The sequence below is a fragment of the Xiphias gladius genome, chromosome 2 (genome assembly GCF_016859285.1).
Source record: "Xiphias gladius isolate SHS-SW01 ecotype Sanya breed wild chromosome 2, ASM1685928v1, whole genome shotgun sequence".
In the NCBI taxonomy this organism is placed as follows: Eukaryota; Metazoa; Chordata; class Actinopteri; order Istiophoriformes; family Xiphiidae; genus Xiphias; species Xiphias gladius.
Genome location: NC_053401.1, coordinates 8,101,703 through 8,124,885, shown reverse-complemented (window position 1 = coordinate 8,124,885; position 23,183 = coordinate 8,101,703). Strand labels below are relative to the sequence as shown.

At 40.2% G+C, this 23,183-nt stretch overlaps 1 protein-coding gene across 3 annotated transcripts in view; it reads left to right on the top strand.

Annotated features, from left to right (window-relative positions):
* The window catches only part of cacna2d1a (calcium channel, voltage-dependent, alpha 2/delta subunit 1a), a 93,614-nt gene extending 87,333 nt beyond the window's left edge, over positions 1–6,281 (top strand). For all 3 annotated transcript variants that reach the window (XM_040144698.1, XM_040144691.1, XM_040144683.1), the window contains one exon: positions 1,676–6,281. In XM_040144698.1, coding sequence (XP_040000632.1) covers positions 1,676–1,798 — 123 coding nt within the window. In that variant the 3' untranslated portion in view covers positions 1,799–6,281. The remainder of the gene's footprint in view (positions 1–1,675) is intronic.
* Positions 6,282–23,183: the final 16,902 nt, after the last annotated feature.

Sequence of the window (23,183 nt, the reverse complement as noted above, 5' to 3'; positions counted from 1 at the left end):
CTCACATACTCATACACACAAACACCTAGCCAAACAGTAATTCTTTCTCTCACAGTCTTGTCTCGGAAGTGAATGCATCCGTCTTGTACTACTATTTGTCCACTTAAACTACTTTTTTTCTGCCTTTTCTGCTGATATTTGCTTTCTAACTTCTTGCTAACTATGTGGACCTTTTGCTGCATGATTCTCTTTTTCTCTGTTTTCTCTGTTTCCTGCTTTGTGATTGGCTGTTGATGGTTAGGATGAGGCCATGTGCCGAAGGAGCGCAGGCTCCCCATTGGTTTCTTCTCTGCTCATGTTACTGCTGCCACTGTTCATGTGCTGTCTCGGGTCAGTCCCATAATGCTAGCTCTTTCTCTTCCTCATTAATATTTTATCATTATCTTATATTCAATCTAACAGTTCTTGATTTGTAACTCTTGCCCTCTTCCCCTGTTGTTTTTATTCTCAGTTTGTTTCCTCACCTTATTTCCTCATGTATTATTACATTTCCACTTTGTTCCACGACTTCATGTCTTTTTCCATTGTTTTCCTTATCCTTCTTACCTGTCATTCTCTCTTATGTTCTACTACCATCTGACTTCACCTCCCCCAACTTACCTCCCTGATTCTCGCCAACATTTTCTCCTTCTCACCTGACTTTGAACTTAAAGCTATGCTCTTTGTACCCTTCCCCATCTATCATTATCAGTCTTAGGCAATAGACTCTAGTGTGTGTTTCTACTGACATGTGATTGCTGATGTAGCCAGACGCTAGCTAAAACAGACTACTCACTTTTCATTTACATCCAGACGCTTGGACGTCTCTTTTAATGATTCTCAACTGTTTTTCTCTTCGCCAAAAACATATCAAGGCAAGACATTCTTTCCCTTTTACCTCTCCAGATGTTAAGCACACAGAGAGTATCGTATCAGTTTTGGTCATACATAATGGCTCAAAGTTTTCCAGTCAAGTATAGAGAAGATATTTTGAAGCCTTTTGATGACCCCTTTTACCCTGGAGAGTTCCAATTGACCATTTGCTAAGCCTCACCCCCCTTAATTAGTGTTGCTAAATTGCTACGCCTGTCAAGCTTTCTGTTCTCACACAGCACATATGCAGTTTACAGTGTAAACAGTGGCAGATTTACAACTGAAAATGTTTAGCAATTGTTGAAATGTATGTTAATGGACAAAAGTAGGCTTCAGCCAGCAAAATCAATGGTTGCCGCCTGTAACGACAACTGTCTCTCGCAGACATTTTTTTAGCAATAGCTAGCTAGCTAATTAAGCAAACATTAGCTTCAAGAGTTGGTTAAAAACACTGTCACCAGCTGATTTTTTTAAATGTTTTCTGCGGACTTGTTTTAAATCTAGAATCCTATAAAAGAGGTCTTCAATATGCATCCAATGGCTACAGAGGGATGTCCTGAAAAGAGAAATAGCTTTTAGGATGAGAACTGATTTATGTGTTCAGCAATGTAAATGTTGTGGGGGTTGCTGAAATGTAGATGTTCCAAAATCCAAAACAGCAAGATGGGGCCACTAATGTTAGTCTCCACTCTAATAGCATCCACTATGATTGGACAATTGCTGTTTGGGGGTGAGGTTCAGCAAATGGCCGGCTGAAAAATGTTTATTGTGTTGGTTTTAACAAACAGTGACTTCACTTCTTTTCCTCCCTGCTTGGCACCAGGAGGAGGACCCCGACTGTGGCGGGGCGTCCGGCCTGAGTCCCTCACTTTGGCTAATGGTGGCCCTTCAGCTGGTGCTGCTCTGGGTTCTGACTGGCTCCAGAAACCACGCCATCCCATCATGACCTCTGAACAACCTGATCACACCCTCTATTTCCCTCCCTCCATATCTCTAACATGGCAACCAGCATGCAATGCTGTCACAGGAGTGATGAATGCCCAATGAGAAGTCTTTGTAACAACTAAGCAAAAACCTGTGAACCCCAATCTGCCAGTTTCTTTTTTTTTATATACATACCTTCATTTTCAGGGGTTTCTCAAACCGATTTCACCAGGTTAAAGGGGTACAAGTGACAAAAGAAATGTGTATCAGAAGAAATTGGTTTGAACAATAAGAAAGACCTCGACCTACGGCTATCTTTCATCCCTCCAATGGTCCCCACCACCTGAGATTAGAGGAATCCAGAGATTAATTTTGATTGGCGACTTCTGAACTTTCTTTGGTTTGATGTCACTGATGAGTGAAATGGGACTGCCTTATAGTATCAGAGGGATTGAAATCACAATTGGGTGGGACTTGCTGTTTATTGAAGATGTTGAGCATTTTTATTTACCACTGCCAGAAACACTGTTGCCCTTTCCAAGCATACAATTTAATTTGAATAGATTTGCTGTGGCTAGTTATTAGCTATTTATTGTTTTGTGGTGGAGAATTTGGCTAAGATTGCAGTGAGAGATGCCAAATTTTTCCATCACAAGCTTTTGCCCTTAATTTACCTCATTTAGGTTGCTGAAAATATAATGTTGTCTCAGTCTGATTTTTCAATAGCACGACCCATAACATTTTCACAAGGTTTCTAAGGGCATTGCCTTCACTTTTGACCCGGTGTTCTTTCATGTAGATACTGTATTTGCAGTGTGGAAATCATGTTCATTGTTATGTTTATGCACAGAAACCAACCCATCAACTGCCACAGAGCACCTGCTTAGGTGTCTAGATTTGAACTTTGTAGCTAACCATCTAACCATAAGCCCTGATCAGGAGCGGTAAATGTATCTGGATTTCCTACCTTGGTGGTGGAATGCCCCAGTGAAAACTTTGTTGCCATAGCACGTATTAACCAATCAGAATGAGCCTGGCTGGTGTCCTTTGCGTGCTAAGTGGACAAAATCTCTAGTGCCATGTGGACTGTGTGACTCAGATGAACCCTTTAGCTTTGTAGACTGTGGCTACTGAATGGAGAGAAGGGTAGTATTTATTTATTTAACTATTTATTGGTTATTTGAATGAAGCATCAGGACAGCATGCTACTGTTTGTTTTATTGCCACCACTAAAGAAAATGAATGACGGGGCTAAAAGAGTTTGTACTTGACATTTTGTTCAACAAAAAAAAAAGGAAAACAGTACGTTTGTATTCACTGCTGTCACTTTTTAAATTAAATGACTACTATCTGCACTGCAATTCAAAGTGCAGCTGTTATTTGTCTTAACAGTTTGATCTTCTGGCTGAAGAACAGCCTCTGTCTCTATGTAGTAGTGAGATTCCTTCTTGCAGTTTATTATTCTGTGATATGATATCACCAAGTGGAAATCACTATACAGCAACATTCAGCTAATGCTTATGATTATCGCTATTGCTCTATTTCATTTTCAGAAGAGAAAATTTGCAGTTGATTTTCTCTAGGTGATTTTAGTTAAACAGCGTCATCTTGTTTGCCAGAGGGCAGGACAGTGAAGTAGTCTGACTTTTTTTTTTTTTTTTTTTTTCAATGCACTAGTCAGCCGAACAACAGCTGGAGAGCAAATTAAAATCTGCCAAAAATAATAAATCATAACATATTACACAGGACCAAAACTGGACTCTTAAAGCAGTTCGACATTAGTGCATTACTAAATATGTCAGCAAAGATTAAACAAGTGAAATAAAACACATATTTCATTTCAGAATGAAAATAATAAAATATATTTAAATTAATAAGAAATAAAAAATGAAAAATCCATCCTGAAGATGCAACATGTGAAAAATAAAATGCTGTATTTTTCTGGTTAATTTATGTAGTCACAGAGGATTGAGGATTAGAAGAAGATAATACGATAATACAGGAAAAAATATTTCAGCTAGAACACTTTGCTGTGATTATTTACAAAAAAGCTTTAAATCCTTGATATAAATATGTAATTTATACTTAAACCAGCTGCACCTGACGTTTTATTTGGCACTGCTGTCAATGAGTAATCATACGGTTTGACCGTTATTCAGGTGTCTATTGGTTCAAGTTAAGAATTGAATATTGCAGATTTAAATGATTCATATGTAGGTTATGTGTGATGCCCCATTAGTTCACTGAGAAGGCAGAGTCCTGCCAGAACTTTAATCTTTACATTACAACTGTTTAGTGATATCAGATACTTTAAGGATACACTCAGTGGTTTTATTGCCTAATCGGACCCCGGAATCACCAAATACTCATACAACTCACTGTTAAACATCTGAAAATTTGAATTCAAAACATCAACAGAAGTAGTAATTTGGTGGTTTGGGGGACAGTGTATACAGAACACAGCTAAAACTAACCACGGATTGCAACGTTTATAAATGTATATTCAAATAAACACTGACACATGCTTGCAGGAAACTACGTAATTCTGTGGGAAAGTGAAAACCATATAATTAAGATGGGTGCTCCACATGACCGCTGACATTGTTTCTCACAAACTTCAAATTCTTTTAGCTCAATAATTGCTATTACATCAATCTAAATGTCATTTTTTAAAATTATATGCATTCCTCCAAGTCAGATCAAGGAATGCTAGTTCAGTCTCGTTTTGTGGCAAAGCTCCACCACCATCATTGTCAGTAACTTTCCAAGTGGTCTTTTCATCCATCTTTAGCTATAACCTTCCAACTAAAACAATATGGTGAAACTAACAATGGTATTTATGCTCCTTTTACATTTATTAACACTCAAGAATATCAAGTGCCATATAGGACTCTTATTCTCTTGTGGAGAAACCTATTATCCTAACATAACATTTATTATGCAACGTTACCAAGGCAAGATGTAAGTCTCATAAATTGTTACCCTGTGCTGCATGGTAGTGGCTGACAATTTGTTTAAAAAAAGAAAACATATCCAGTGTGCTCCTGCTTTAGTGTGTAATGTTGGGAAGCATAATATCCTGGGTGTCAGGCATTTATTCATTATATAATAAGGTATGATCAGCTATTACTGCCTTTCTCTTGGGGAGACAGCATTTGGCTCCACTCTGGTCTGATTTGACTGCGGAAAGGGAACCTGATTGGCCCGTGTGAGGTTGAAATGCACTATTCTCAATCTGTATGATTGGTTTGAGCCATGTGTGATTCACTATGATTTAAGGACCATTCCAGTAATTTAGCAAGTTTTGTCCCATGAACTACAAATCATGAATACTTTACTGCCAATTATATTCCAAACCATGTTGAAGTACAGCCTCTTAGAGCTGCTAGTGTGGCTGTAGACTCTTAATCTTGTTGCTACCTTGAAGGCAGTTTCCATTCATATGTGTACAGTATGGTAATCAAATAGCAGACTCCTCAAACTTCTTTGATGGTAATCCATCACAGTGAATCTGAAATCTGAATTAATTTTGTCATCATTGATGTTTGTCAAGTTATGTTATCATTAAGAGGCAATGCAGAAAAATGAAATCAATCTGCATTTAAACTTAATTAACACAAGAAATGTGGATTAATGCAGATCAGATGTTCATTATGGTTCATCACACAACTCAAGCAAATTTGAAGAGTCTTCCAATTTAATATTATACTGTATGCAAACGATCGGAAGCCGCCAACTGCCTGAAATGGACAAAAAAAGAAAAAGAACATCCAAATATTAAAAAAATAGGAAAATGGTTAGTATTAGTAGTAGACTATAAATTATACATAAACTGTATAACTGTTATTAATGCAAAAGCTAAAACTAGCAAAAACTCTGGCTTGGTCATTTTGGGCAGAGAATGATATGAAATGAGTGAAAATACACACCACCTAAAACGCTCCAACTGGATCCTTTAGAAATGCACAGAAAACATTGGAGAATGAACATGAGCTTCATAGTTTTCCAGATGTTCCATACTACTCTTAAGTGCTAAAATCAGATGCTGTCACCTCAGGAATAATATACTCTCAATGTGATATGAAGTGTTTTTGATTCTGTTGGTGCTCTCTTTATGGATCGTGTGGGTTGGCCTTTTTATTTCAAGAATCTTGAGGATTGCTTAATGTGTGTTTTTTGTGTCTGTTACCTTGCTGCCACTCATTGGCAGACGATTGGCGGACCTGTCAGTCAGTCTTTCCCTGCCTTTGGTTTTAAGGCAGGCTCATGATAGAGCTGTCCACCAAGTCATCCCTCAGCTTTGAGATTGTCTTGGTGGGCCTTACTGTCAGTCTCCCTCGATTGTGCTTTAATGTTACACTTTTGTGGAACTTGATTCTCCAGAATCAGTCATGTAAAAATTTGTACAAAACCAATGTTGTTCTCTACAAAAAGAAAAAGAACAATGTTTATAATCCTGGGGAGGAAAATGTGTTTATTCATGTGCAAATAAGGTATATTCAGAATAAAGGTTTGATTATTATCTGTTGCATTGCGTTTAGAGTTCTGGCTGATGTACTTTTCTTGCAAAATGTCAGTTTTTTTTTTCAGATCAGATTTCTTTTGCTAACTTCTGTCACATTGCCAACACACATTTCCCATCCAAATGTGTGTGAGAATGAAAAGGAAGCACCCTGAGTCTGCTCAACCAGTGTCTAGCCAACATCTGAAACTTACGTGCAGCCAAAATCAACAATGTCCAGGAAAAGAAACGACACAGGCGTAGGTCCAGCCACATCTCTCTACAACATAGAATTTGGCTCAAGGACACCTCTACGAACAACGAAGCGCAATGTGCCTCTGGTCATAAATTTACAGTAATTCCTGTTTTCCCTATTGCATGTTGATCAAATGGTAAGTGACTTTCTCATTAGCGGAGTCCGCTTTACACTTGAACCTGAAACCGCCTGTGGTCAAATCCAGATTCTTAGAGCCACTATTCCTCATTGCCCCCCAAAGACAAACTACAGGCTCATTTTACTCTTTATTATAGACGTTAAAACTAACCCTAGTTCTGTATGGCATACTGCTAGCCCAAGAGGAAAAACTGAAATCCTTCAGGTGCTTGGGGACATTTTAAATGAGACCAATTACAATGTTTTTAATATTATTTTTCAATAAAAAATGGCCTTTATTGTTAGTAAAACAGCTGGCGAATGACTATACAGAGACCAATGATATGAAATTACATATTTTACTGACCCTGTGACAGAAAATGATTACAACAACAACAACCAAAAATCTGCGAAACTGCCATTTTAGTAAGTATGATTTGATGGACTCTGCATCAGTGAAGAAACTGAATACCAATTCAAAATATGATTTATCAACATAGTAATGCAAAGAAATTACATAGTAAATGTCTTCAGCCTTCTTGGATTTGACTTAAAGGCCCTGTCTGCTATATTTTGAAACCACAGCATATATTTTTCACCACGTGCAATTTCTGTTTTTATTGCATTCTCTTTCTTTGAGTGAATATTGTTCAAAGATTTATTATCAAGCCAAAAACCATGTTTTCCGGTGACAGCTCCCTGTCTTTCTTGGACTCCGCCGTCTTTTCCCAAGCCCTACCTCTCCAAAAGTTATGCCTTGTCTGTCATGGATGAGTTGCGATGTCAACAGCACACGGTGGATTTCCTGCCAGGGGCTCTGGATTTCGCGTCTGGCAACAAGAAGACCCAGTTGGTTTACACAAAGAGGTCGTTCCTGTTGTGTTTTTGATTGTTATCCTAAGTCTCTGGGCTTGTGTGCCTCTGTCACTGATTGATATCTGTCCTGAAGTCCCATAAGTAAACGGCCTCTAGAGTAAATATGAAACGTTTATTATTTAAGTAATTACATTTGTAAGTATTAACAGTCTTCTCATTACCCCAGTAGATTTGTTTTTTCCCAAATTGACTTTCCAAAGAGTATAGTGATAGTGTCACATGTTGTTTGTGCACCAGAATGAACCTTTAAGTGCTTTATAAAATGGGATCCCACATGCTCGGCCGGGAATGGTCACATTCTATAGCTCACCAGCTCATTTATATGAATGTACTGCTCTGGAAACCCTCTGTCTCCCTCTTCTCCACTAATGCTCGCTCTTGAATTCTTCAATGTGCTAGATTTGGAAGATATGGTTTCTGCATTCTCCCCTCCAGTTCCGTGGAAGCAGTCATGGAGTGTGACTGGTTTTGGTTTACTGAAAAGTACATTGTCCCCACACGAAACCTGTTTCATGCCTGCAGACAAACCCAGCTGACCACCACTGAGAAAGTTTTGTTTTTATACAGATGCAGGCTACAAAGGATCCAGTAGGCGCATGCTTGTTGGGAAGAAAGAACAACTTTGTGGGCTATGGTTGGAAAAAACAGCATGTTGAGCATTAATTGACAACAAAGAGTAAGCATAAGACCACCAAGGCATCATTGAGGTTTTGGTTTGTCTCCACATCTCCTGTCTTTTAATTCTTCTGTGTAATTTTAAAGGTCATTACTTTTACTTTGTGCTCAAGAGGGACATCTGTAACCATCCTGATCCCAAACGAAGTTCTTACCCCTTCATTTAAATTTCAAATACCTCATAAAGGCATTTGTTTGGCACAGGATCAAAACCCAATCACAACTGCTGTAATAAATATCTTGTGATACTTATAAGGCACAAAGGGATCTCATTTCAGGGAAGCTGAGATTGATATGTTTAGCATATCTTTTTCTTCCCCAAAGACTTTCTTTTTTCACTGTGCCTGTCTTATTCAGAAAGCCTGTACCCTGAGGGTAAGCAGTCAACTGCATGCAACTCCTTACGTTCTTTTTTTTTTTTTTTTTAAAGATATTAGATTACGATGAAGCACATTACAAAAAAAAGTATGGCATTCTTTCATCATGCATGCAGACAGCAAGCAGCTCCAGGTAGCCTGTTACTGGAAAACAAGCAGGAAAAGCATGTGATTATAGTCAAAAACACTGAAGATAACATCTATCCCTATTTATCCTTAGATTTTGGCTGCTTATATGAAATCATTTACTTTTTATCATGATGGATTTGATAACCTGACTCCATGATGGAGTCTTGATCATAATTTAACTCTGAGATAAACAGCTATCTCTGGATTCTAGGTCCTAAAGGTTTCAGTATGCTTGAAACAAACTAGGTTGTACTGCCACACTTGAAGGTGGGGCAATAAAACTGCCGTCAGAGCCTTCCTCTGGCTGCATCACTTTGCCTCCTTGATCTCTCCAAAAACTCTGTGGCTTTTTTATATCTTTGTAGTTTCGACACAAGTAATTGTACAAATGGGGTTAATGGCACAAATTTTCGGACAGACCCTCCTCAGAATTCATGGTGTTGCACTAAGCTGTGCACATGAAAAGTGACAGAAGTAGGTATTTTGAAGAATAAAAAAAGAAAGCTTGAGAGAGAATTTCAAAACGTACCTCCACAAACCTGGCCGATCACTGAAGTGTGTGTTTTTGTTGGATTGTCAGCTTTGGAAAGTCACAAGCCAAATTGTCACATGCAGTCTTCCCAAATTCCGACATCAGAGAGGTGTAAAGGAGTTTCATACACTGTTATGATCAACAAGCTCTTTCTTTGAGGCATACTGAGGTTCTAACTGAACCCTCTTTGATGGGAAACTGAAACTCAATGTGTTTGCACACTTGGTAGAGTTTTCGGATGGACTGCAACAGTGGGGCCAGCCCTACAAACGCGAATGTCTGTCTCTGACTGACTGACTAACTGATGAAGTTACACCATTGGTCAGCCAGCCGAGCGTTGGAGTTTGCCCATTGCTATTTCAAAATGAATTGACGTGAACGGTTTCTAATACATCATCAGGGGGGCGTTTACAGGCAGAATTGCCAATTTAGCGACTTTATCACTACATTTACCGACTTTTCACACCCCTTTAGCGACTTTTTCCAAAAAAGCAACTAGCGACAAATCCACTTTTATTCTGTTTTATTAGCTGCTTTCTGTGGACATGAATGAGCTTCTAACTTTCACTCTGACTAATCATTTTACAAGTAAAGATTAGACAAAATCACAGTACAGCCTTTGCCTTTACCTTATGTGTATGGTGATTTTTTTTTTTTCAGGCAATGTTGCAGTTGTAAAATCAGGACTTTCGCAGTGCAGAGCAGCAGCTTAGAAATGGCTTGGAAGTGACCTCCCAGTTAACATGTAGTCTTAATGGGCCACGTTTCAGGCACTATTTCACACTTGTTCCATTTTCTGACAACAGAAACAGAAAAACATGTAAATGAGAACAGCTTTATCGGGAATTCAGCTGTATTAATATACTGTATATGTGAGCAAAGACAGTAGGAGAGAAGGAAAAAGATAAAGGGCTGAAATCGGTTGACAACAGAATGCAAATACAACGCGATGACATCATAAATAAGCTTATTAGTGCCTTCCAGTATGTCTGCCATCCTGACATATTGTAGGTTTCGTCCTAGTCTTCTTCCCTGAATGTTAGTCCCACAGTTTTGTTTATTTTGTCAAGATTGAAAGTCTTTTTAAAATCCAGGTGCAGTACAGCAAAGCGTTCCTCGGTTAACCTCAAAACAGTGGTCTGGGGTTCACTTTGAGCGAACTTGTGTGGTTACACTGGAGAGGACACATGCTCATTTTGAAAGATGAACAGCATCCTTGGATGAATATGTCACTTTTTTTGTGCATCATTACATAAGAATTAGCGGTGCTAGAAAGAGGAAACTGTGGTCTTCATCTGGGGTGGAATGTCTGTTCGAAATTTGGATTAAAGAAAATATCATATCAAAAATGGTGAAAGTGACAGAATTAACGAGGAATGTCTTATATTTCTACTGTTAAAAAAAAAGCAGCTTGCGTGATGTAAGATGCCATAATCGACTTCAGATTCATTCTTCTGTGCAAAAACAACTCTGCAATGGTGCAATTACAAAGAAAATAAGCAAAACAAATTATTTACATACATAAGTACATACATAAGCTCGGAAAAAATCTTTACAAAAAAACAGTGTTTTACACCTTTGGCTTCGTAAATTCCAAGATTTTCCCTTGTATTTCCAAAACTGCCTGAACTCTAAAATCATCCACCTGCTCCTTGTCTCTGCAACTCCTCGGAACCCTGTTGGGAGCTCTGTTACTTTGTGACTCACCTGTGGGTCATTTATGCTCTCCCTTTGTTGTAATTGCTGCAGTCTGGTAGCATTTGATTTTCATGTTCCTTTCATGTTTTTTGGCCACAGAGAAAGTAAAGCTAAAGAGGAGGCCCCAGCTGTATCGGGAAAACAGAAAAACACCCTGGGCAGATGTGGGACGCTCCCCCTCAGACCACGCAGGGACCAGTACCGGAGGTTTGATGTGGTTTTTGAATCATCAGTATCACCCACGGTTTTGTATCAGCTGTCCTTCCCTGGAAATATGAGTGGTCCTTATCTCAGGGGAGAGGAGAGCGGAGCAGAAGAGAAAACAAAGGGTCACTTACAGAGATTTGCAGTCAGACTCGAGGTGAAAAAGGAACAAACTGTCAAAACTTGAACATGAAAATCTAGTAAGTGAGTACTAGTAGTTTTGGACCCCACTGTATGTTTTTTTTGTAATGTGGGGTGAGCTGACTCTCTAAAGGGAAGTGATCATTTCTTTATTGCTAAAAAGTTATATGCTAACAAAGCAGTGATGAAGTGTGAATCAGTCATGCAAACTAGGTAAATGGTAATAGCAAATTGGATTGTCTATGAGTTGTCAGCATCTGAATCTCCCCTGCTATGACTATTGTTCCTTTTTCTCCTGGCAGACAGACTTTTAACTGACCAACTGACTAATTGGCTGATTGCCTTACTGACTGTCAGACCAAACAGACAGATTCTTGCTCAGAGTCACAAACCATGACTAACTTTGCTAGACAATCAGTTAAGATGAGTCACAGATAAGATCAGATAAATCCGATAATAATCAATTACATAAGACGGACATGGAGTCAGGCAGACAAGCTTTATTCTGGTAGAGTGTGAGTTATTTCCTGTGCTGCGAGCCCCAGGTGTCTGATTGGGACAGCGAGTCAGCATTTTGACGGCATGTAATAACACTGTGATTAAGCGCCAAGGTCTGGAACACACAGAGAGTTGACTCTCTTAAAAAAACCTCTGACACGCCAAGTCCCATCTACTTTGGCTAAACCTACAGCTGTATCACACAACTGGAGCTATATGCAGATGTGCACATTCCAAAAAGCCCACACACACGCACACACGCATAAATACGTGCATACCACAAAAAATTAATAAAAATAAAATATATATACATATAAAAATAAACACTCATACATCATACACTACTTTCCTGAACAAAGGTGATTCCTGACTCATTTACAAACCCTCATCTCCAGTGCGGACCACTCACGAAAACACACACCACCCACACACAAGTGCAGAGAGGGAGAAAACACAAGCAAGACAAAAGGCAAGTGCTGCACCTCTCCCACCACTATCAAAGGGTTGGCGGGGTCGTGTGTTTGTGGCACGATAATAATTAAATGCTGAGTAAGTGAAATTGTGTGTTAATGCATAATGAGCGCAGCGGAAGTAGGATATTTGCCCTTTTGTCTCTTTTCTGAGTGTCAGATAAGACCTTTAAAAAAAAATAGCTGGCACTTTTGGGAAAAATTATTATCTGCTTTCTTGTAAAGAGTTAGATGAGACATTTGATGCCACTGTAAGATTAACAAGAAGCTACAGCAAGCAGCTGATTAAGCTTTGCTTAAGTACAAAGACTTGAAATAAGGGGAAACGGCCAGCTTGACTCTGTCCACAAAATCGACTTCCAGCCATTCTAAAGCTCCCTATTTAGCATATTATATCTATTTGCTTAATCTGAAAAAAACCTAAAGAATAAAAGTGACAGTTTTATTGGGGGTTACATGCATGACTATTTCATGGCCCTGCACAATGACAGTGGCTGTATTTTCTTACATTTGAAGACAGCCAGGCTAGCTGTCCTTCCCTTTTTTCCGATCCAATGCTAAGCTATGCTAACCAGCTGTGGCTAGAGCCTTTTATTGAGCGGACAGATAGTGTGACAGTTCGCTAGCGTGGGTTTCCAGGTATTAGCTCGGGTTTGTTGTCTTTGTAAGCATGAAAAACTGGCAACCCTTCCTCTGATGACAAGACTGCGGGACGCTGCGCTCAGCCAGCGCAACCAGCTGTTGTTTGCCAAGACATTGCTCGAGCGTGTAAGTTTGTGTGACTTAAACAAAAGCAGTACGACATTATGATATGTAAATTTGAACTTTGAACAGAGCCCCACTGCTTGCAATCGTTATGATGTTTTTTTTTGTGATTCCAGCTCCACACATGAGACTAACATCAATCTTCACACCTAATTGTCAGAACAAAAACAAGTGAGTGTAATTTCCAAAATGTTGAATTATTCCAAACAGTATGTATGTATGTATTGGTTTGTGAGGGCATTTCACAACTGGGGGTGTATGTTGGTGCTATGTAGGCATAGCTGTGGGTGTGTGCACACAACTGTCCCACTTGGTAAGTGTGTGTCAGGCTGTGTGTTGAAGGGAGGTCAAACCTCGGTCCGGGTAATTTGCCACAGATGAAACCTGACTCCATTCCAGGGGACCCGCACAAGCAAATGTTTCAAAGCTGCAGGAAATCTATTAGCACCTGGTGGGACTCCCCCCATCCCCCTATTCTGTCCTCTCTCTCTCCCCCTCATTCCATCCTTCCATCCGTCGCTCTACCATCTCCCCTCTCCCTGCCCCGCCCCAGTTAATAAAGCCACACAAGACCACTGCACTCCCACTGTGCCACTAAAGCCAGGGGATTAGAGAGAGTGTGTGTGTGTGTGTGTGTGTGTGTGTGTGTGTGCGCGCGCGCGTGTCTGTCTGTGGCGTGTGGCACGGTGTGCGTTTACGCTTGCATAGGTGGACCTCAGAGTGTGTGTGCAGAAAATACATGTAATGTATCTAGATTTACAGATACACGTGGAGCCAGTTAGCCGTGAATGAGGTGCCAGACAAGCATGCAGCAGCTGCCACACTAGAAACGATAGCTCATGATCCAAACACAGTAGGCTGCAGAGACCGCTGGTCAGATCATATGCACTGGGGTAATTGCTGAGATGATTTTAGTGTCAGTTTGCCATTTGTTTTTTAAATATACAAGTTACTGGCTATGCGTAAGCCCAAATGTGGACAAAAATATGTCTCTTCTCTTTTATGACCTGGCCTACGCTGTGTTTGCATAATAACTGGATTTCACATAGAGTATCCTAAGGAGAATGTTGACTGTACCAGTTATAGGCAACGCTCACCATGCTTCGTTGAAGAGAAATTTTTTTCAATATTTTTATTTGCAGGCTTTACATCAAATGTTATCCTGCTGTCTTGTATCAAAGTTCTGATGTACAGGTGTGTCAGGAAGATAAGATAAGAGAAGGTCTTGCACACTCAAAGTCCAAAGCTCACAAATAAAGCATTTTATTTGACAGACAATGAGAACTAGTTTTTAATATTAGATACTATTCTGGAAAACATTAATTGACACACAATTGAGCCTAACAGCTGGAGACCAAATGCAATGTAACGTTTGGTGATTACTTCTCCTGCCATCTCTCAAAACTTTCAAGGATATAGATATACAATTAAACATGATGTTGCAACTATATAATCCATTTCCTCCTTCCTTTATTGAGAAAATGATACTGGTGCATAATGTAGAGGAATTTTGATGTGTCCAGAAGAACCGTGTTTTTCCATGTTTTATGCTTTCATGTTTCCATGCATGCCAGTTGACCCGTAGTTAATTGGCAGCCACTGGCCAGCCCATTAACTGAACAGCAATTGTCCAACCATACCTAGGCAATAGAAAATAGGTACGATGAGCCTGCTAAGCTTTAGATTCCTCCACAGGTTGAAGCAGTGTGCATGGGATTCTAATAAGAGTGATACTCAGCATTCAGTGAGTATAGAGGGTGGTGTCTTTTTTTTTTAGAAGCTTTTACAAAAACCACAAATACAAGAGCAAAAGTGTAAGGAATACATTTAATTGTGTGTTTATCTGCTCTAACATAAGCTGCATTCCCTGCTTACTAGCTTATTGCCTACAAATAGCCTAGCATTACTTCCAAAGCCACGGAGTATATAATTAATTAAAAACAATATTTTGTGAGGTTGCATTATAAAAAACCCTGTTCAATATTGGAACATCCACCCTTTGGGAGTAAAATGCTCCTATGTCACAGTTGAGGGCAACGTTACCGGCTCTGTCCTGCTCTTTGTTTGGTTCGGGGAAATTTACATTCCAGCATCTCCAGCCAAACATGTGTTAGATAGCATTACAGATGGTTATTTCTAAAAATCTTCTAAACGTGAAACATATTGTTTGAAAATAAGGACATTAAGGCATAAATCTGACAACTGTGTTGTTTGTCCAAGTAGCACCTAAACTCCCCAGTGATGTTAGAGCAAATAATATTTTCATTACGTTTTTATTTAAAATACTGTACAATAATAGTAGGGCTAACAAGCTCTACCCTGCGTTACACAAACAGTACTGCTCCTTCATTTCCATGCCTTCTGCATGGATTATCAACTGGTAAGGATGCTGACTATTTGTCGCCTTGGACACGCAGTTTTTAGCTGCCGTTTTAGCATTGTATCAAGTATTTAGCAATCAAGTGCATTTTTAACACCCCTTTACAGGGTTGTTAAGGAAGGATCTTCAACATTTGCATTACCTTGCGCTTGCTAGCTACAGTAACAGTAACGAAGGGGGGCGGGGCTTAGCGAACAGCCAGCTCAATCAGGCAATAGAGATTTGAAGTCACGATGGCACTGGAAAAATCCAGCTCCCATCAACAAAAAAAAAAAACTACAAGCGTGGCAGCACGGTACATACTGTACATCATAATAGCTTGGTTTTGTCCATATCCATAAAACTCACCAATGCTCTCTTCTAAAGTCATTTGTTCAACTTTCTTGCTGGATTGTCTGCTGTCTAAAATTGTCTGCAGTTTTTCGATCCTCTCTGTCCTGCTGTTATTAGAGACATGGTCTCAACCCGCTACAACCCCCCCCCCCCAGCACTCCTTCATGGACTCCCCTTTTTCTGTGGAGCCAAGACGTTTAGCCTGATAGCGTCTTGTTATGTGAAATGGTGTTCATAAAGGCGACTAAAAATAAATAAATAAATAAATAAATAATGAATAAATAACAATACTAGATTGTTTTTCCAAAGAAACTACCGTACTTATCTAAACACACGAAGCAAGCCAAACAACATACTGTTGAGAAAGGTTCTGTTCCAAGGCTTGATTTTTAAATATTAGCTTAGTTATAAATGTCAGCAGGGTTTTGAATGAGCGTTTCTCACTTCTGGAACAGAACCCAGAAGTTCCAGTTTCTTTTTGGCTCACTAGAAGGGGTTCATTCATTCTCTGCCCGGCAACCTAAAATGATTCCTGCCACATCCAAAATTCTATTCATGCATTCCAGACCACAGTGTTTGAACAAAAATTTGCGTGCCAACATTACAATTCGAGGACTTAATGACAAACATGTTATAATTAGCACTTGCGTGATAACAGATGCCTTAGAAGCCTTTTTTCTCACTCCATGAAATGAGATACTTACCAAAATTTGTAGAGTAGTACAAGGCTTTGTACTATCAGAAACATAAAACTGACTTTGGGAGGGTGACGTTTCTTTTTCATAGTTCGACTCCACAAGAAAACATGATGTCGAAGTTTTGCTGGCCTGAGTTTTATTGGCTTGCACAGAGTTCATGTGTTGTTATTTAATCTGCATTATTTGATCCCATTGCAATTAATCTGGACAGATGGAGCATTTCCAATCAATGATACAGCTTTGGCCTGATTTAGTCCTATTGTCCAATTCAGCTAACAAAAACATGGATCTTCCCTCTTTAGAGTGCTTTAACTATGTTGTTAGACCACCTGTATAAAGAAAACCCTGCTGTCAAAGCAAATCACCCACCTAAACATCAAAACCAGACAAACCCAAACAGCCAAAATCCTGAATTAGAACATTGGTTTGCTTAAGCTTAGAAAGTCTTTAACCATTACTTAGTCTACATCATACTCTACCTGCTGTGAAAAATGTGATTATATAAGTCAACTGTGTCTGTGAAGCGTTTGGGCGGTCGTGAGCGCACTCGCTTGCTCGCTAGCTAGCTAGTGTTCAGGGGTCCGACCTAATTGGATTTATGTGCGGGAATGTTTTCCAAAACCACACTTGTGAAATACCTCCACATCTGCTGGCCATTAGCAGTGGACATAACACACAACAGAGAGAGGAAAGCCCCCAACGCCTTGATTCATTGGACTGCAGCTCTGCTTTTATTGCAGCGGAAGAAAAAGGCTCGCTGCAGTGTTTCAGCACAGCAAGTGCTGCCTTATCTCTCTTTTTGCCCCCTCTCTTGTTTTCTATTTAATTTGTTTTTCCTTTGGTCATTTAATCCTTCAATCCACTCACCCTTTCTTTGTGCAACCTCTCACTCTTACGTCAGAATTTTTTCATTCTTGCTACAATAGCTGCCTTTTCTCCACAAGTGCAGCCATGTCTTCTTTGCAAGTTTGTATTCTTCCTTTCATCAAATTTCTTTCAGTCTCAACTTTCAGCTTTTCTCCCTTTACATATCTTTCTTCCTCCCTAAGTCCATCCAACAGCTCTTATTTTCCAGTTGCAGCCCATCCCATCCTCCCCATTCTATGTGCTCCTGTGCCCAGTTCCCCGACGGTAATTTATCTATGTCAATGTGACTTCCAACGCTAAAGCTTTTTCCTTGTCACTCCCAAAGGCAAGGACATCCTCCTGTTTCATCCCTCGGTGGGCACAAGGAGAAACAAGCAAGGGGTCTGACAACCCCCGACCTCTGTAATCTGTCATCTGTGAGGGGAAAAGCGCCCTCCTAATTGGAAGGGGAGCATTGAGGGGTTGGGGGGCTGGTATGGAGGTTGTTATTCTAGTGTCGGGGGGGGTCAGAGGTGAAAAGGAGGAGATCACATCGGTGATTAGCCTCCTTCATGTGCAGGAATGGAGGGAAGCAAGGACAGGGGGAGTGTTTGTTGGGCGGCTTTGGTGTAAAGTAATTAGAGGGAATGGGGGAAAAATCGTGCATATACTGTAGAATGATGAGTGCTGTTGATGATAATGCCCCAGGTCAGTGCATGGGCAACTGGACCCTGATAAGGTGAGTCCAGGTAAAATCCTTAAAATTTTCTTACAATCACAAAGAAGAGATGGAGATATAAGCAAAGAGGCAATGGAGATAAGACTTGTACAAAAAAGAATCTGAGTATGCATGCACTGAACTTTTCATTCCCACCAAGAATGTAGGGACACAGTGCAATTTCATGCATTGGATGTTTGAAAATTGTTTGCTTGACCCCTTTAACTACTCTCTGCCAACTGCTCATAATGTTGTTAGTCAAAGACTTGAAGTTGCCTTCTGGATAAGCACACTAGCTGTGTGTAAAAACACGTTTATCTCTGAATCACACATGTAAGGAGCAAGTCAGAAAACGAGTCAATGTAGAAAATGAGCCAAGGCCAGTGTCAAAGAACATATACCAGACTTCAGAGGAAAAAAATTCAAATTCATATTAAATGATCCGGCTCTGTCAAAAAACTGATTGGGGTCTTCCCTGGCCCATACCCCATCCCTCCACCAAGTTCGGTGCAAATCGATTCAGTACTTTTGCGTATTCCTGCTGTCAAACAAACAGACACAGGTGATTAAATGACCTCCTTGGCGGAGGTAATAAGGCTGCATTTTGTGACTTGGGAGCTGACGGTTTCAGAAACCTGCCTTCCTACCAGCTCTCCTTGATGATGAACGTTACCCTTCTCTCTGGGTCTCCCTCCTCTTCACCTACCCTGTCCTCACCTCTTTACATGGCCCAGCAGGAAATGAAATAGGTGTGTGTTGATGTGGGCATGAAGACTGAGAGAAAGCAAAAGATTTTTTAAAAAGTGATGGAATTCAAAAGAAAAAAACTACATATACAGATTAATACTAGAGACAGAATAGAGCCTTTTACGCCACTGTGGGTAGAATTTTTATTTGATTGTAACATCTTTTAAATTATTCTGATAGTATAAGTTTTTGTCTAAATACGCCCACCCTGAATTTCTGGTTTGGGAAGTAGTGAGCACCCTTTCAACTAGCCCCCACTGACAAAATCATTTGTCTTTTTTTTTTTTTTTTTTTTAAATTTAAACCTATTTTTCTCTGTCAGCAACAGAAACATGTGCGTAGTAGTGTACGGCAACTCCAAAAAAAATTGCCTAAAACGGGGAAAACAAGCTAAAAAAGACAAGTTAGCCGCAGCTGTCACTACTAGCAATCGATGGTTTGACATCTGCAAGCTACTTGCCAAACACAGGCAGCACTTTCCGTGGACTTCAAGTCTTCTTTTCAAATTTCGGAGACTAAACTCACATACTATACAATATCCAAACAACAGTTTCCGGACAGAAACAATGTATTAATGTCCTAGATACTCCCACGGAAGATGTCAGCTAGTCTGTAGATCAGCTTGAACTACCCGTACTAGCTCAAAAAAATATATGCATAAAATAGATAATACTGGTGCAGTTAAATGTATAGTTTAAACGTATAGTTTACAGAAAAATAGAAAACTTAAAATGCACCTGAAGCCACTTCTATAAATAGAGTGCAAGAATGAAATTACTTTACGGGTGTACAGTACACGTGTAACCACACTTATTACTTTTCTGTCATTACAACACAACTTTTGCTATTTTTACAACTCTCTTGTGTTGAAGGCCCAGTCTTCCCCTAGTCTACGCTTGGAAAATGCAGGAACAATTGGACTAATTATTAGAAACAACGCAAGGCTACAATCCCGAAAGTTATCTCTCAGTATTTCTGTGACAACAGAAGACTGCTGGCGTTAAAGGCGATCACAAATGACCTGGAAATCATCCGGGGAATGACTTTGCTATCTGATTAGAAGTTTTTTTTGTGATTATGCTCTCAAAGAACTGAACCCTGGTGTTACTGGAAGTTGTGAAATGTATGTCAGTCACACTGATTACATCTTATGCTAGTATTCAAATAAAGTTGCTCATCAGTCTTGTACATCATAGCGGTACCAGACTTCTCATGTTCTAATTAACTATGCCGCAGAATGACTGACATTTTGGAATCCTCAGCGATAGGTCTGGGGCTTTGAGTGAAAAAATAAATCATGGAAGTTAATACTCCCAGTGCTTTGGTCTGTTATGAAAGAGCACTCCCACTTCCAACATCTTCTCCCCTGATGCAAAATTAGCTGTCAAACTTAACGTATTTACCTGAGGCTTGTGAAGCACATGGGACAGGGCTAGCTGTAGTTCAAAAGGTACCAATCTACAAAAATTTTGCTCCAAGACAGATTTTCTGAGCGTCTGGATTTCTTCTTTTCACTGACACTGATTGACGTTGCGGGTGTGATGTGTGTATGGTGCACTGTGCGGCTACGTGCCGGCTGCCAGGGCCTAGAACCACTATTCGCAGCCCCCTGAGTGCGCACACACACACACACACACACACACGCACACGCACACACACACACACACACACACACACACACACACACACACACACACACACACACACACACACACACACACACACACACCTCTGCACCTGCTGGTACTTTCCTGGGCACACACACACGCAGACCAAAGGGAGGAAAAGGGACCAAAGAAAAAATGAAATGACCTGCACGCGTCTTAATGAGAGAGAGTTGGGTGTCTGGCATTTACCTCAAAACCATTTCTTCCCCCTGCTGCTCTCTCAGGAGGGCTTTAAGTCCGCCGCCCGTTAACGGCTGAAGTGTGGATTTCCTGTCAAATAAGGGTTAGGGCCCAACAAAAGTCCTGTATGCTGGTACTTAAATTGGATCACTTCCAGCTGCCCCTCCTAAACACACACACACAATCTTCATGTGTTATAATGTCCCTATAGGGATGTATACTGTGTCTGTGGTGCTTAATATTGTTTTTATAGTGAACTTATTGACCTTTATGGTACTTTTAAACTCCTATAATCGCTGTAATATTCCTATAAAAAAGATATAGCATATTACATGCTGAAGTTTGCTCTTGCCAATAGTATCATTATATAATACAAACACAATAGTTCTTTATAGAGGATGTATAAGGTCAGTCTAATGTGGCATTGGAATAAACCATGAATAGACTCTTGGCACTGTTTTTTCCCCCCATACTTGTTTCTCTCACGGGGATTGTTCGAACAGCAGGACAAATATTCCCTCAGTCCCTAATAGACATTTTTCATCTTTGTTATGGTTTGACTTTCATGAGAACAGCTGACCCCGTGTGTCTTTGTTTGCTAAGAAAAAATATGCTGTCTCATGATGTGGCAGAGCAGTGCATTACTTAATTGGGCTGTGCAGTTCAGCCTCCTAATTTGTCACTTTATTTGGCATATTAGTCATAAACAGTGGCTGCTTACAAGTTGTAAAACAGACTGAGGATATTCCAATTGTGTTCATACATGCAACCGAGGCCTCTTTTTATCAGCAGGTCCAGTTGGCCAGAGTTCAGTGTCATCAATGTCAACAGGATTTAGTGCTGTTTCAGTGTCTTGCTTGAAGATACTTCATTTGGCTATTTTCTGCCTGTTTTGAATACATTTTACATCTGTGCAGCGCGTCTGGTACTGCATTAGGTATTTTGCAACTGGCTAATCCACTGAGGATGTAATCACTACTTTGCTCCAAGTGCACTTTGGCGCACCATGTAAAGAATCCCATCTGCCTTTTCAACCCAGCCAAAGTGAGGTGAGTGCGGAGAGGAAGAAAAAGGATCTTGTTAAAAAAGACCCTGCCTGATGACCACCAGCCCAACACGGGTCCCTAAATAATTCTCATGGCACCAAGGCACAACACCGTTACTGCTACCACTTCGTCATGCTTAGCACCATGTCTGGTTTAGCATCAACACCTGCTGTGAAACGGTGAATGTGTAAAGCACCACCTCTATTCTAGTCTCTTAGATGGGTTTACCTGGTGAACTGAAGAGCTAAAGAGAAAACACAAGGAGACACCAGTGAGATTTTTCACAACCTGCCAACCTAAAATCTGTTGTTAATTGTTAAGCGTTTATGGCTGATCTATATCACATTATAAAATGATTTATTAACTAACAGTATAATCATTATTTACAACTTATGAACCTTTCATTAGGAATGCTTTATAAAAAAAAAAGCGGTGCCATGTGCTACCATTCATACACCGTGGTGGAGTTAAAGAATGTCTGATATAATGCACTGTAATAAAGTGCTCTCCGGACCAGTTTATTAAACCAGAATACAGTATGACCCCAAATGAGTACTGTTACTTTCAAAATCAAATCAAATCACCAATTTCATTTTAAAGCTGCACACACTTGGGAGTCTCCAGAACAAGCAAACCATTATTCTATCTCTGTTGGCTTATTCTGGCTGACTGGTTCAATTAAAAATAATCTTACTTGAGCCGACGTTCTTATAGAAATATGCTCAGACGCTTTTGATAATTGGGAGAGTTTTGAGTAAAACGAATTTGCATTTTAGTTTACTACGGAGTAGCTCTCAATTCCTCAAAAAACAAGGCATAGGGCTGGGCCCTATGCCACTGGGCACTGTAGTTTTTAGTTAAAAGACAATCGTGCATTTCTTTGGGACTATTTTTAGATGTGGATTAATACACACTACCACGTCTATGGTAGAGAAATAGGCCACGTCAGAGTTTGGCCACACAGATAATATTTATTCGTAGGATTAAGTAGTAGTTGGGTTCGTTCTTTGGACTGATTTGACAAAAAAATGGACGAATATTAATTATCTCCAGACTTTAATGTTTGAAAAAGGCTTAACATCAGGTATGATAGTTACATCAGATTTTATTTTGGAAGAAACAACAGGAAGTGGTAGAATTTGTTCCCCAGGACTTGACACCAGTGAGGAGAGGCGCTGATAGAGAGGAGTAGAACCTCGAGTAAAAAGGGGTTGAACCGAGGACGTGTGGTTTCTTGGAAAAGTGGCATCTGTGCGGGGAAGGCGAGTCTCGCGCTGGTCACCGGCCACTCTGGGCTTCACGCAACCGCCGCGTCTGACGCTCCGCCGATCCGGATTCTAACCTGGAACCCGCGCTCCTAACCATGAGGACAGACGCATGGATTTACCACGCGTTGGTGTGTGCGGTGGTCGCCGTCCTGGACACAGGTAAGGCGTGGGGCGCGCGGCTTTTAGGAGAGAGATGTGGGCTATCCGCGTGAGCACTGCCCGCTCTGAGTAATGTCAGTCCCGTGTTAAAGCCTGACATGGTTCCTTTTTTTTTCTCCTGCATAT